Source organism: Globicephala melas, chromosome 11 (assembly GCF_963455315.2).
Source record: "Globicephala melas chromosome 11, mGloMel1.2, whole genome shotgun sequence".
NCBI classification, from domain to species: domain Eukaryota; kingdom Metazoa; phylum Chordata; class Mammalia; order Artiodactyla; family Delphinidae; genus Globicephala; species Globicephala melas.
The window spans coordinates 66,501,968-66,518,087 of record NC_083324.2 but is presented as its reverse complement, the minus strand read 5'-3'; the positions used below and the strand labels follow the sequence as shown (position 1 = coordinate 66,518,087).

At 45.6% G+C, this 16,120-nt stretch overlaps 1 protein-coding gene across 6 annotated transcripts in view; it reads right to left on the bottom strand.

The window, feature by feature from the left end:
• The window catches only part of CMTR1 (cap methyltransferase 1), a 60,220-nt gene that overhangs the window by 27,454 nt on the left and 16,646 nt on the right, over positions 1-16,120 (bottom strand). For 5 of the 6 annotated variants that reach the window (XR_009565748.2, XM_030870854.2, XM_070046698.1 and 2 more), the window contains exons 5-13: positions 14,528-14,620; positions 13,050-13,121; positions 11,817-11,911; positions 11,626-11,698; positions 6,409-6,607; positions 5,530-5,648; positions 3,406-3,502; positions 2,951-3,083; positions 2,087-2,266 (exon numbers count right to left, since the gene is read on the bottom strand). Coding sequence is in view for 5 of the 6 variants with exons in the window: in XM_030870854.2 (XP_030726714.1) it covers positions 2,087-2,266; positions 2,951-3,083; positions 3,406-3,502; positions 5,530-5,648; positions 6,409-6,607; positions 11,626-11,698; positions 11,817-11,911; positions 13,050-13,121; positions 14,528-14,620 (1,061 nt within the window). In the remaining variant the exon portion in view is untranslated. The remainder of the gene's footprint in view (positions 1-2,086; positions 2,267-2,950; positions 3,084-3,405; positions 3,503-5,529; positions 5,649-6,408; positions 6,608-11,625; positions 11,699-11,816; positions 11,912-13,049; positions 13,122-14,527; positions 14,621-16,120) is intronic. The other variant, XM_030870852.2, reaches the window with a different exon arrangement.

Sequence of the window (16,120 nt, the reverse complement as noted above, 5' to 3'; positions counted from 1 at the left end):
AGCTACAGTAATCAAGACAGTATGGGACTTCCCTCGTAGCACAGTGGTTAGGAATCTGCCTCCCAATGCAGGGGACACGGGTTTGAGCCCTGGTCCGGGAAGATCCCACATGCTGTGGAGCAACTAAGCCTGTGCGCCACAACTACTGAGCCTGTGCTCTAGAGGCCACAGCCACAACTACTGAGCCCACGTGCTGCAACTACTGAAGCCCGCGTGCCTAGAGCCCGTGCTCCACAACAAGAGAAGCCACCGCAATGAGAAGCCCGCGCACGGCAATGAAGAGTAGCTCCCGCTTGCTGAAACCAGAGAAAGCCTGTGCGTAGCAACGAAGACCCAACACAGCCAAAAACAAATTTAAAAAACAAACAAAAAAAAGACAGTATGGTACTGGCACAAAAACAGAAATATAGATCAATGGAACAGGCTAGAAAGCCCAGAGATAAACCCACACACATATGGTCACCTTATTTTTGATAAGGGAGGCAAGAACATACAATGGACAAAAGACAGCCTCTTCAATAAGTGGTGCTGGGAAAACTGGACAGCTACATGTAAAAGAATGAAATTAGAACATTCTCTAACACCATACACAAAAATAAACTCAAAATGGATTAAAGACCTAAATGTAAGGCCAGACACTATAAAACTCTTAGAGGAAAACATAGGCAGAACACTCTATGACATAAATCACAGCAAGGTCCTTTTTGACCCACCCCCTAGAGAAATGGAAATAAGAAAAAAAATAAACAAATGGGACCTAATGAAACTTAAAAGCTTCTGCACAGCAAAGGAAACCATAAACAAGATGAAAAGACAACCCTCAGAACAGGAGAAAATATTTGCAAATGAAGCAACTGACAAAGGATTAATCTCCAAAATTTACAAGCAGCTCATGCAGATCAATATCAAAAAAACAAACAACCCAATCCAAAAATGGGCAGAAGACCTAAACAGACGTTTCTCCAAAGAAGATATACAGATTGCCAACAAACACATGAAAGAATGCTCAACATCACTAATCATTAGAGAAATGCAAATCAAAACTACGATGAGGTATCACCTCACACCAGTCAGAATGTCCATAATCAAAAAATCTACAAACAATAAAAGCTGGAGAGGGTGTGGAGAAAAGGGAACCCTCTTGCACTGTTGGTGGGAATGTAAATTGATACAGCCACTATGGAGAACAGTATGGAGGTTCCTTAAAAAACTAAAAATAGAACTACCATACAACCCAGCAATCCCCCTACTGGGCATATACCCTGAGAAAACCATAATTCAAAAAGAATCATGTACCACAATGTTCACTGCAGCTCTATTTACAATAGCCAGGACATGGAAGGAACTTCTCTGGGAGACTTGGGATTGTACTCTTAGAAATGACCTTTACAACACCTGTTTGGCTCCCCTAAGAAAGCACTTCTATTGATTCATTGCCACTATACAACTCTCCAGCCTATCTAGAAAACTGTTCAATAAGGCTTGCCCACTTAGCAAACTGAGCCAACTGTCACAACTTTAAATTATCACCACTAACGGGGAAGGGGGAAAACAATTAATGAAGGTTAAAAAAAAAACAAAAACCAGCATTCACATGGCCTATTTGGGGAACTCATGGATTGGCAAAAGCTTTGGTAACAAATTTCCAAAGCATGTTATATACTTGCTTTCCAGCCGTCTGTTGCTTCCAACCAGGGGACTTCACAGGGCAACAACTATGATGGCCTTTTACAAATGGAAGCAATTAAAGGGAAATTACTCCTTCCTCTGAGGACACAGAACAAGTCTGCTCTCTGTCAGCTTTCACTATCATACTCAGGCTCCCATGGGCAGGGGTATGCCAGCCAGGCTCCCACTGGCCACCCTTGTGGCAGGGCATGGGAGCAGGATGAAAGTCCTCAAGGTACCCAAAGTCCCAGGGAGCCCTGGAATAAGCAGACCAATCCCAGTTACCAATTTTTCAAAATTAACAAAGTGATACAAAGAGCTGGTCATTCAGTCCTTCATTCTCTGGTCTTTCTTGATAGCCCAGTGGTGCCAGCAAAAAAAAAAGAAACAAAGAAAAAAAACACATTGGTTTGCTTACCTTTCATTGGACCGTATCACGTAGTCAGTAAATTCATGGTCTCCCTTGATCACCTCCAAGGGGACCACAAGGTTGACGTCGGAATCGGTGTTCCGCAGCTGGTTGAGTTTAATATTGACTGAGAAGAGGTAATCCCGCACGTCATCGATGCCCACCTTCAGGCCCTTGCACACCACATACCTGGCAGGAGATACCCTGTCACTCCACTGAGCAAGGGCTTCCCTCCCTTTTCCCTTCCCCAATCCCCTTGCTGAGTCGTGAAGCTCTTGTCTATGCACAAAGAACAGCACAGTCTGTGTGTTGCAAAGTTCACCTCAAATCCTTTCTTTTTATGTTGGGCTGTATGTCTACTCTCTATGGCTGTGGTTCCCAACTGCCCTGTGCCAGGTTGGCTGCATCATCGTCACCTGGGAAGTCTGTTAAGTTAAAGACAATCAGACTCTCCAGGGACAGGGCCCAGAAATCTGTGTTTTTAACAAGCCACTTAGAAATTCGGATTGGCCACATCTTCTCTCACATCGTGTATGGACACTGTGTCCCACCTGGGACACCAACAGTGACTCTGGCTAGTGGCCCACTTAGTCCCTCCAGGTGACCGTTCTATTGGTCTCCTTCTCCCTCCCGGGCCAAGCCAAGGGTTGCCCACGTAAGTGTGGTGAATAAGGTTTGTGGAAAAGGAGGCAGAGGCTGACGGGTACATTGAAGAACCATTAAAATCCAAATCCTGACTCCTCTTGGCTCCAATCACTTTTTTTAAGTCAAGGTTTTTAATGTAGCTTGAGTGGTCATGCCAGAGATGCACCAGGATTTGCTGTTCTGACATTTAGCCAACTAGTCTGATTAAAATGGCCAGGAAAGTCTCACCTCTCTGAGTTGGCAGGACGGCTGGTGATCGGCTTAAAGAGACATACTCGTTCAAAGCAGCAGTACAGCAGGTAGATGAGCCCCACACTGAAAGGTGTGAAGAGGTCAAAGGTTTTACAGATGAAGTGGCCTCCTAGATGAGAGAGAAAACACCAGTAGCAGTCAGCAGCTTCCATTCCACAAGGTGGGTAAGGCAGTCTCAGGGAGTATGACGAAGTCAGGGACCCAGCAGCTGGGTCCATTAAAGTCACAGGCAATATAAGGGAAAGACTCAGTTTTAGAGGGGACTTTGGGGATTCTATGGCACTTTTTCCCCTAAATTCCTCATTCAGCCACCTGTCACCTAATATAAGCAGATTGTTTTTTAACTTCCAAGCCAACCCCTATACATGCTCTTGTCCAACAGGGCCTCTAAGAGGTGGGTCCGGGTGGGGAGACAGCAGAGGCAGTGTCACCTGTCCGGACAACGGACAGCGCCATGAGGAACTGACAGAGCAGCAGCTGTTTGCTGAGGATCTCCTGCAGGTTCTCCTGTCCCTCCACTGAGAAACCCTGAAATGAGAGCACAAGGATCAGGGTAGAAAACAGAAGTGATGAGGACTGAAAAGAGTACCCCCTACCTCATCTTCTGTGAGATTTCTTGAAGTGTTTTCATTGATCTCCACCATCTGACCGATAAAGATACAGCTCGGTGTTTAGATTCTTCGGCGTGGTCACATGGCTCACTGTGGTGAAGACAGCACCTGGGACCCAGGCCTGACTACTGAGCCAGTGCTGTTTTCCTGCTCTATCACTCCCGGGGATGGAACCAAGTCTGCTCCTCCAAGGAGATGGTCCAGAAAATTTTAAAACTCACGTGGGAATCCAAGGGAAGAGTATGGCAGAACAGAGTCAAAATACGCTAGTCACAGGCCAACTACAAGATAGGAAACTAAATGCCCTGGTGAATCCAGTGAGATCCAGGGAGTACATGTGGCCTGAAACTCTGCAAATGGGTTTGCTCAGTTGTGGGCTGACCACCGAACAGGCCCCAATCTGGTGACAGGAGAAAAGTTAGCATAACTCTGACAGTCACAGTAATCTCTTTCTCTGCAGACCAAGGATTTATTCACAAAACCCCCTTTCCTGTCCCAAGACCATGAAGCCTCTCCCTCCAGCTGGCAGTGTCTCTGGCCAGGGTGTTTGTTCAAAGAATGTACACTGCTATTCTTGGAGTGGTCTCCCTCTCTGTGAGATCCCAGCAGGGAGCAGACAGCCATGCTCACACAGAAGTGAAGGAGGCCAGGGGCTGTGATAGGAAGAGAGGGGAGTTGTTGTTTAATGGGTACAGAGTTTCAATTTTGCAAAATGAAAAAGTTTTGGAGATCTGTCTCACAATAGTGTGAATATACTTAACACTACTGAACTGTAAACTTAAAAACGGTTGCAATGGTAAATTTTACATTATGTGTTTTTCATCACAATAATTAAGAAAAGTAAAGAGGCTGGCCTCCATTAAGCTGGGCCCAGCCTGGCCAGGTCTCCAGAATCAAAAATGTTTAGCAACGTCTTCCAGATTTACAGATGCTTCTTAAAATGCATGTCTGTTTATAGGGGAAACAGACAAACAAATAAATCAGCCACACAGGTCACCAGTCTAAGCTGCCTAAGCCAGAAGGACAATCCTTGAGTTTGCCACTCTGGCTGACAAACTGCAAGGCTGCCTGCCTCCCAAGCACTATCAGATCCCTCAAGCACAGGTGAAGCAGCCCCTCCCTCCCCTCCACCCAAGCCTGTCTATCTGTTGTCGCCTGCTGTGCACAAAGCTTTGGTGAGCGAGGTGCATGTTCAGATCCTGTGCTGATATCCTAAACATTTCTTCACCTCTCCACAGGGCTACTGCTTGAAAGGCTACCCAAGGGGCTCCAGAGGCTCTTCTCAACTCTGGCCATGTGACCCTGGTGCAACTGCGACTTCTCTGACCCTCCTCTACACTAATTTGTGGCTCATTCCAGAAAAGACTACCTGCAGCATCAGATTACTAGGTGAGAAAGCTGCAGGGGACTTGCCTCTATACATCAAATACCTGCCCAAGAAACAGGCGACGTGAATATTCACTGTAGCCCAGTGATTGACCGAGCCTCCTGTGGAGTCCCGGAGGACTCCTTTGAGCTGCTGCCTTCGGTTATACGGTCACCTATTAGCCCATCCAGAGGCTTAGGAGCGGCCATGTGTAGACAGCCTCTACCAGGAGCAGCACCCAGGTGACAAATGATGGGAATGTTCTTCCCGGTCAGCTCTGCCTAGCTCATCTTAGTCATGGCCCTCCTCTCACCATGTCTCATAGCCAGCCAAGGCCCTTTGAAGAAGTGAGCTGAGAAGGTCCACTTGCTCCAAGCAAAGATGCCCACAACATCACAGCCTTGACAAAGTTACCACTGAAAAGATGCACGAAAAGAATAAAAACATACATCACACATCCCTACTATCTGCCCTTCCAGGGCAGCTAAAGGACCAAACCAAAACAAACAAAACCAATTTTCAAGCCTCTAACATGATAAGTCCCTAAAGCATCACCCTATGAAGAGCAGGTCACCTACCCCATCAGCCATCAGAAAGTGGACACCCTTGCGATCTGTGTTATCCAGGACAAAATTCCGAAAAGCAGTGATGTTCTCTGGGCGGGTGATGTCTCCATCTCCATCGATCCCACCCTCACCTGACAAGACACAAGATTCACATTTAGCTCATATGCCCTGTGCATCCCTGGAGCTGGGACACAAGCTCTCTGGGGCTGTGAACACAGGTACCAGGTGTACCTCGAGGCCCAGGAGAAAAGCCCCTGTGAGGAGCAACTCACTGAAGGACCCATCATACAAGGCTGCCTTGCAGTGATGGACAGGAGGCAAAAACAGTGCCCTGCTATAATAAAGCAGAGTTCAGAAGGAGCTGACCAGCCAAGAGTCATCAACTGAAACAGAAGGTCTTCATACTCAAGATCAAAGTTGTTTAAAGCACCTACATTTAGGAACCAATATCAATTTCTTAATAAGAACTGTTAACAAAGGACTTAGGATTTGCTGCCAAATCACAAAAAGCGAGCCAGAGTGGAGGGAACTGCTGGAGGGCTGCTGAGCTGGCTGGAGATGGGTGTGGGTTTGTATGTGTTAATAACCCTGCCAGTTCTCAGCCGGAGATCAGGCAGTTTCATTATCTCCTGTCACCACAAGAGAAGAAAGGAGGAATTAATATGGCTCTGGTGAGAGTTTGCTTAGTGGAGTATTTAACCTGTACCCACAGGCCTGGGGTAAAAAGGGACAGTCTAGAGGGAACCGAGACCTTCATGACATTGGCTGGGAACCCCAGACTCAGAGACCTGGGAAAGAAAACATGGCAAGTGGATAATAACTACTTCTGACCTAAAGTCTCCAAAGAGAACTGCCTCTCATAGCCCCTGCTACCCTCCTCCACATCCCTACCGTAGTAGGGTTCGAAGAGCTCACTGGAGGCCGAGTAGAAGTCTTCCAGCTTAAAATCGTTAGGACCCTTCAGAGTCATTCCAAAGCCCTTTGCGTGCCACTTCTTCCTCCACAGCACATACTCCGAGAAGCCACCTGGGCCTGCACAGACGTCAGCAAAGTATAGAAGCTCAGCTTCTCGGTCCTTCACCAGTGGTTTCTGCAAAGGCAAGTGGAAGTCAGGGGAGGAAGGGAAAAAAGATGGCTAAATGGGGAGCAGGAAAGAGAAGGCAGGGGGAGTAAAATAAGCCTTTCAGCAAGCACAATGCAGAGTTCCTGTGGCCAGAGCCACAAGCGCCCAGAAATGTGTCCTCTGTGATCATTGCCCTCCAAAGTTTTTGCCCATCCCCACCTCAAACACCCCTGATGCCTTTCAACCCACCAGGCCTAGCTCAGACTCCTAATAAAAACATCTTAATGGGCATCTAAGTGTGCATTTTTTATTTCTCAGCATCTTTTCCTCAGCATTATTTCTCAGCATCATATCCTGCCTTACAAAAGTCCCACTGAGCAGAATATTCTAACCCCACATTACAGATAGGGAAAAAGAGACCCCAAGACACAAAGCGACTTGTTCACAGACAGTCCGCAGCAAAGCTAAATCAGAATCCCATCAGCCTGACCATTAGATGCAGGCCTTCCTGTCCAACCAAAGTCTGAGGGGCTCTCACATCACCCCCTCTCAGCCACAGGGCCTATCTTTCCAGATCATAGCCTCTGCTTCCCTTCTCCCCTACCTCTGAGGCTGTCCCTTTTTTTTCCAATTAACTTTTTATCATGGAATAATTTTAGATTTATAGATAAGGTGCAAGAATAAAGTTCGCATATACCCTTCACCCAGTTTTATTAACATCTTACATTGTCATTTGTCAAAATTAAGAAACTGACACAGGTACATTACTATTAACTAAAGTCCAGACTTGATTCCGATCTCACTAGAGCCCTTGTTCTGTTCCATGACCCCATCCAAGATACCACAGTGCATTGAGTCTCTTCCTTTTTAGCACCCCCCCCCCTCCTGCCTTTGCTCCTCTGCTAGCCACGGCCTGGGTGGTGCATAGCTGGGAGCTGACAAGGTAGAGAGAACAGGAGACAATGGTGTGCAGCTTCCGGGCAGCCATCAGAGCACCCACCCACCTAAGGAATAACTAAATTACAATAATCATTTGTATTTTTATTGGATTATAGTTTTGGCCACTTGAGTGGCTTTAACTCTTAATCTAAAATGTTGGGAGTTCCCTGGTGGCCTAGTGGTTAGGATTCCCGGTTTTCACTGCTGTGGCCCAGGTTCGATCCCTGGTCGGGGAACTTAATCCCGCAAGCCATGCAGCACGGCCAAATAAATAAACAAAATAAAATGTATGCTGCGTGCAGACCTAGACTGTGTGTTTACACTTCTCTTCTACACACCTGGGCCCTAGATGATGAATTCTACTTGTCCCAACCCTCCACAGCAGAGAGGATAAACCATCTGCACTGGTGACAAGAGGTTGAGTTCTAGAGGGGGTTACTGCAGGGGACCCTCATGAACATCCAGCAGAAAGGGGCTAAGGCAGCTCAGCCTTCTCTCTCTACAGGTTTGGCATGGCTGGGTGCTTGTCCAGAGCTCTGTTAACTGCTAGATAAAGATCAGAAAGCTTCAGGGGAAACAGTTATAAGAAAGAAATGGAAATACTGATGCTCACGATCCAGTCACTTTCTAGGTGACAAGGGCCTTGCCTCTGATGATGGTTATCTACCTTTATCAAAACGGTGGAAAAGTCTCAGGAGAAAGACTTTAGCTAAAAATAAACTTCATCATCCTGTGACAAGCCCATTCAGCATGCTGGGATATATCAGTTCTTTCTCCCCTACCCCTGCCACTCCACCCTAGCATACTTTTGTTCCTGAGCCATCAGTTTTCATATTTTTGGATTATATTCATTTGCACACACAAAGAAAGACCTAATGGCATTTGCCGAGAATATTACGCGGCACTTCCCAGGCTGCAACGTGGTAGTGAGGCAGGGGTCACAATTTTAAGGCTTGCACATGCTAGAAAGAGTGAAAACATTGTTCCTCACCACTGGCCATGTCCTAGCCCCAGGCTCCAGTCTCTCTGGGTAAGCAGATGGCCCAAAGGAAGACTGGGAGAAGGAAGGGGAATGAATCAATGAAAGCATCTCACCTTCAAGAAGAGGGCATAAATATGATCTGTTCTGTGATTTCAAGATGTGTCATACCCTCACAGGCCACAGCCAGAAGGTCCTTTCATAGAAAGGACATCTGGGATTCTCACCTCTGCCATTTACTGGCTGTGCAGTCAAAGGCAAGTCCGTAACTTATGTCTTTAAGCTCGAGCTTCCTCAACTGTAAACTGGGACTAATGCAGATTATTTTTTAAGGCTATTAGAGGGTTAAATGAAGTACCATATGTCAAAGACCTTTAGAAACTGTACAATACTAAACAAATGTAAGATAACATTATATTCAACTAGATCAACCTCCTTAGAGTCAAAACTCTGGTCCCTTCCATCCTTCCGTCTTTGCAATGCCTAGCACTGTGCTCCACATGCAGTGGGCACTTTGTAAGTGCTGTCTAATTTCTTCTAAGACAGCACTGAAACTTAAAGATCTACATTCAGTTTTTGTCTCCTGTTACGCTTCACAGCCAATGTTTTCTTACCTCAACAATAACCCCAAGCACACAAGTCCCTCACATAACGTTTTGGTTTATAATATGCTTCCATATACCCAAACAATCTAAATTCCCTTCTTTCCCTTGTCCCTTCCAATTCTTGTTTATGATTTCTTTATTTCCCTACCCTAGCCTCTTTTCTCCTTTTTCCACAACCTGCAGAAGCAGAAACACACTGAAAAACCTCAGAGACCCTCCCTCTGGCTTCCCACCTCCAACCTCCTCACACTTTCCCAAGCTTCAAGTTCTCCACACTCTTATTCTGTAATTTGCCTGATGCAAGAGCCACTGAGAACCTAGCCAACCTGGGCATGTGCCTGGGGCTTCCACCACTCCCAGCTCTGCTGGGAGTGCTCTAGAGTGTCTCGCCTGAAAAACACACCAAGCCTGCCGGGCTTGGCTGTCACTCTGGTCCTTGGGGGAAAACAGAGGTGAAAAGAGAGAAGAAAACACTAGGAGCTGAAGAGAAATCACTTTTTATAGTGTAGTGCAGAAGAACATCTCTGAAAGGGCAATTCTCCATGGCCACTATCAATCAATTCAAGTCAAGAAGCTGCCTGAAGCATCACAAACACGGCTGCCTTTTCCTATGTAACTAATATCTCCACCCTCGACCTCAATGGGACAACCCTGATGCCTACTTCATTTTCCTGACAGCGAAAGAAAATAACCAGATACCAGCTGCTGGAGGCATTTAACATTCAAAAGCCCAAAGTGATGCTGTGACTTCCCAGCGGCTTGACAGAGTTCCTTTGCCAGGCAGGGGTTTAAAAGAAATCATTTGGAGCTCAAAAAATTAAATCAACATTATATCAACCGAATTTTCTCAAGATGCTAATTCCAAGAGCCCTTTTGTGCAGCTTGCTGGTACTGTAAAATGGGGAGGGAGACCTGGGAGAGAAAAATAACTAAAGACTAGAGGGGTCCACCTACCAGTTTCGCCAGCACTGAAGAAGTAGTCAGGGTGAAGCCGAAACATTAAAGAACTTGGAAAACAGGTTTCTTTAAGCAGTGGATAATCGGGGCCTAGTAGAAGGAGGGTGAGTGAAGCAGAAACAGGTTTGGGAACAGCTGGCTCCTGGCCCCTTCACTGTCAGAGAGAACTAACTTTCTAGGACTGGGTAAAAATGCTTTGAAACCCTGAAGGGAATGTTAGAATGAAATTTCCTTTTTTCTTTCTCTATCATTATGGAGGGTCTGTGTTCAGAAAAATGACATGTAGCAAAGTAGAAAATCATTTTGCTCTACCACTTCTTGAGAAGGGCCAAAGACTGGTAATTATGATCCCACATAAAGCTTGTTCAGAGAGGCAGAAAGGGAAAGGGGCCATGTTTGAAATCACAGATTTTAGAGCTGGAACAAATCTTAAGAGTCTTTTGGTCCTACCCCAGCCCTCTGGCAGGTTAGTAGGGCTAATTTCAGAGATGAGGCAGCTGAGACACAAAGAAGGTATGAACCTAAGTGACACCACCTGCGACTAAGTGCTGCACTCCATGCCCGCCCTCAACCCTCACTGAACACAGTCTAGGTCTTCAGACACAATATTGATTTTAAATAGACCAGTGAAAGAACCCAGATACCCACATTTCATTCAACACTCAAACGTTTCCCAGAGTACTGCCCTCTCATATCAGAAACAGCAACCAAATCAGATGATGTCACAAGTTTCAATTTGGAACACTCACTGTAAGGACTGTATACAGTCATCCCGCAGTGTCTGCAGGGGATTGGTTTCAGGACCCCTGCAGCCACCAAAATCTGCAGATGCTCAAGTCCTTTATATAAAATGGCAGTGTACAGTCGGCCCTCTGTATTGGTGGATGCAGAACCTACAGACACGGAGGGCTGACTGTACTCAGACTCTACCTCATCCATGGTAGGAAGAAAGCAGGGGAAAGCTCCTTGGTGGCAACTGGCCTCCACACATCAATGAGCACAGAAAGGCTTTACAAACCCCCAACGCTGTACCCTTAACAGCTCTCAAGTCCACCAGAATTTCCAGAACACAAGCACCACAGGGAAAGGGGTCACATCTATCTCCTTCAAAATTATATTCCTGGTACTGTGCCTGGCACAATGTAGGGGTTTTGATAAATACACGTTTAATGAATGCAGGAGGGAGGCCTGTGTTCTAGCTCATGGCCTCATCTCCCTGCTCCCTAGGCCTATAGATGCACAGCTGCTGATTTTGTCAGGAATGCCCCTTCTCCACCCCTGCAAGCCCTGCTGCCTCCACTCAGAGTGAGCAGCAGGGTCTGCAGAGTTGGGGGGTGGGACTCAGGGCCTGAAGCCCTAGAGACAACTGCTTACTGGGGCACTCCTGGGACCACAGGGAAGCACTGTGGAACCCTACCTGAAGAGCTCAAAGCAAAATATATCTCTTTCACAAAATACATCTCTACCACCTAGCAGGAATACTCTCCTAGCACTGCACAAATGGCAATTTCTGAAGCTCAAGCTCATTTGGCACTATGAATTCAGAAGCAAAATCTTGTTCTCACCCCGTAAGAGTCCCTCGGATTTGTAAACATGCGATCAAACACAAAATCCATGTTAGCCATCTTCATTGCCGCCCTGCAACAAAGCAAGACAGAAAAGTGTGCCTCAGTACCAGACATATGGAGAGCTAAGGCTCAAATGAAAAGGTAGAGCAGTGTACATCGGGGTGGGGGGGAAGGAAATGTCAGCAAACCTGTTTAGGAAGAAGACTCCTCGGATCATCTCGTAGGGATTGGCCCGGGTCCGAGCTCGCCGCATCTCCTCCCCATCCAGGACATCAAACACGTTCTGCCCAGAGAGAATCAGAACCTGAAGGTGAGCATCACCCTTTGGGATGAAACAGGTGTCTTAATGAGCTTGAGGGGCCTGATTCACAGCCCTCTGAAGAGCTAGGCTCCTGCCGTATCCCAGTTCTGAAATGACCAGATGTGTGACCCTAGACAAGTCACTCAATCACTGACCCTCAACTACCTCACCTGTAAAATGGTACAAAATAAAAGGGAAGTAAGCATGTGCCTGGCACATGGTTAAGTAGTTAATAAATGGCACGGAGTCACCTCCTGGCACTGGTAATCCTCATAACAAATCTGCTTCTCCACCCCCGCAGCAACTTCCCAAGGGACCAGAGTTCTGATATGAAGGGTACCCAGAGACAGGGTAGAGAAACCAAGACCAGAGTTTTCTGAGGGCACCTACCACACAGGAGGGAACCCTTCTCTGTTCTCTAATATTCTCTCTGAAAAAAGAAAGCCTCACCTTACCTGAGTTCCAGTCACCTTAAGGATATTCCCAACACTCTGCCTGCCAGAAAAATAAGCTCTGTGAAGCTAGTCTGAGGCCTTGCTTCTTCTCCAACCCATTTCTTCCTCAGAGTTTCCTTGGCCCATTCTGCCCCAGGCAATGCACTTCCTGACCCAAAGACAGGCCAAAAGACATCAAGGGGAGGGTAACACCAGCTACTTCTTTTAATTTTTACAACAACACTGGGAAGTGAGTATTTTCTCCCCAATTTATAGGTGAGGAAACTCAAACTCAGAGAAGCTAAAGCAAGTGGCCCAAGGTCACACAGGAAAAAAAAAAAAAAGCTGCTAAACTAGGATTTGAATTCAGCTCTATCTGATGCTACACAATGATTCTGAACCTTTCACTATGTCAGGCCCCCTTCAGGATTACAATGAACCGACCCACTGAAATTAAGTGGTTCCTTTCCTGGCTACTGATCACAGGGATAGCACAACACTACAGGGCAGGAGAGCCACCAGGAAAAAGGACACCTCACAGAAATGTACCAAGCTACCTATCTGATCTCAAGGAAAAATCTTAGCTAAACTTCAGCCTCCCCACAACTGACTCAAAAGAACAAGAAAAGCCCAGCACAACCCCTCACACAAAATCTTCAACTCCAGCTCTAGCCACGAGTCCTTACCTTACATTGCAACACACTGTGAAGCAGCTCTTCCCCACAAAACTCTGTTTCATCTTCAATAATCATCTTTCTCTACAGGGAGAAGAAAACAATCAATAATGACCACAAGCAACTGTATTTGGGGGGATGGATGGAGAAACTAGGGTTCTGAGTGAGTAGAGCAAAAGGGGCCAAAGAACATCAATCCCTGAGGGGCGGGAAAAAGAAAATCCTAAATCCCTCTGGCTCTAGTCCAGATGGCTGTGAGATGAAGCAGCCCCGTGGGTACTCTGACTAGAGCACCATATGCATACAAGACTCATGAATGCTGAGGCTGAGAAAAGCAAACAGGAAGGAGACATCCAAGCTGTCTGTCCCTAGAGTGTGGAGGCAGAAGGATGGGGAATGCCCCAAATGACAGAAGCCTGTCCCTCAACCAGGAAGCCTCCTGCTCTGTGATGAGTACGAAGGCAGGATACCAGGCACTGACCTGGTAGTGTCACAGAAAACAAGGGTGAGGGAGCCTCATGGGGATGTCAAGTCCAACTTCATGTCTGAGTGAGGCTACCTCTAAATCAGTGATGCTCAAACTTAGCGTTCTCAGGTTTACACTCTTCAAGATCACTGAGGACCCCCCAAAGAGCTTTTGTTTATATAAGAGATATGTGTATATATATTAGAAGTTAAAACTGAGAAAACATTTAAATATTTACTAATTTAGTTTAAAAGAAGATGGTATATTAAGATAAATAACATTTTTATGAGAAAAAACTACATTTCCAAAAAAAAAATTTATTGAGAAGAGTGGCCCTGTTTTCCATTTTGCAAATCTCTCAATATCTGGCTTAATACACAACAGCTAGATTCTCCTGTCCACATTTGCATTCAATTGGTCGTGATATCACATGTCATGGTCACTGGAAAACTCCACTGGACACTTGTGAGAGAATGAGAATGAAAAAGGCAAATAACTTTTCAGTATCATTATTAAAATAACTTTGACCTGGTAGACCCCGTGAAAGGGTCAGGGAGATCCCTGGAGGTCCCTACACTTTGAGAACTGCTCTCCAGACCATGCTGACTTGGTATAGCTATCTACTTTATTCTTATAATTTTCCAGAAGGAAATTAAATTTCCTCCGTAACAACTCCCTCAATACTTTCTGAGGACAGGGATAGTGCCTTTTCATCTACCTGAAACAGTGCCCAGCAGTGACCAGAATATACAGATGTATAATAAGCTACTCTAAAAAGCAACCAAGAGGAAGACAGAAGTTATACATTTCGTGCTGCCTTGCAAGTTAAAGGAGGAAAAACCCTGTCTGCCTCATCTGACAGGGGCATATCCGTAAAGCCCCTGACACACCCTCTTGATGCAGAATGCTCAGATTCACATTTTTCTTAAACTGTGAGTACACAGATGTACACAACTGACTTGAGGAGGAGAAAAGTCAGGAGATAAGTGCCAAGAATTCAGGGTACATTTTCCTGAAATCCTACCTTTCCCACAACCATCCAATCGCTCATTTCCTGAGTGTCAGGAATTTCAGTGGTACATTCTGGGAACCATGACACCTGCTCACAGGCACTGGGCTACAAACAAAAGAGAGGGAAGTAAGTCAGGTAAGATAGACCCTCAGGGCTATGCCCCAACTCACCAGGGCTTCCCCAAAACAATCAAGAGGGACTCAGAGTGAAAAGGGTCCAGGAAGCTGAGGCCACTAGCAGTGTCAGACATTAGAACTAAGAGCCAGAATTCTAAAGTTTAACTTCTGAAGGCCAGGTCCAATTCTGGATTGAATCCTAAGAAACTTCCCCAACTTACAAAGTTTCTTTCATTTGTTCCAATATTATTTGATGAATACCTACTGTGGGCTAAGAGCTCAGAATGCAGAGTTTAAAAGATATGGTCCTAAAAACAGAAATATAGATCAATGGAACAGGATAGAAAGCCCAGAGATAAACCCACACACATATGGTCACCTTATCTTTGATAAAGGAGGCAAGAATATACAGTGGAGAAAAGACAGCCTCTTCAATAAGTGGTGCTGGGAAAACTGGACAGCTACATGTAAAAGTATGAAATTAGAACACTCCCTAACACCACACACAAAAATAAACTCAAAATGGATTAAAGACCTAAATGTAAGGCCAGACACTATAAAACTCTTAGAGGAAAACATAGGCAGAACACTCTATGACATAAATCACAGCAAGATCCTTTTTGACCCACCTCCTAGAGAAATGGAAATAAAAACAAAAATAAACAAATGGGACCTAATGAAACTTAAAAGCTTTTGCACAGCGAAGGAAACCATAAACAAGACCAAAAGATAACCCTCAGAATGGGAGAAAATATTTGCACATGAAGCAACTGACAAAGGATTAATCTCCAAAATTTACAAGCAGCTCAATAACAAAAAAACAAAGAACCCAATCCAAAAGTGGGCAGAAGACCTAAATAGACATTTCTCCAAAGAAGATATACAGATTGCCAACCAACACATGAAAGGATGCTCAACATCACTAATCATTAGAGAAATGCAAATCAAAACTACAATGAGATATCATCTCATACCGGACAGAATGGCCATCATCAAAAAAATCTACAAACAATAAATGCTGGAGAGGGTGTGGAGAAAAGGGAACACTCTCGCACTGTTGGTGGGAATGCAAATTGATACAGCCACTATGGAGAACAGTATGGAGGTTTCTTAAAACACTACAAATAGGGCTTCCCTGGTGGCTCAGCGGTTGAGAATCTGCCTGCCAATGCAGGGGACATGGGCTCGAGCCCTGATCTGGGAAGATCCCACATGCCATGGAGCAACTGGGCCCGTGAGCCACAACTACTGAGCCTGCACATCTGGAGCCTGTGCTCCGCAAAAAGAGAGGCCGCGATAGTGAGAGGCCCGTGCACCACGATGAAGAGTGGCTCCCGCTTGCCGCAACTAGAGAAAGCCCTCGCACAGAAACGACGACCCAACACAGTCAAAAATAAATAAATTAATTAAAAAACAAAAAACACTACAAATAAAACTACCATACGACCCAGCAATCCCACTACTGGCATATACCCTGAGAAAACCGTAA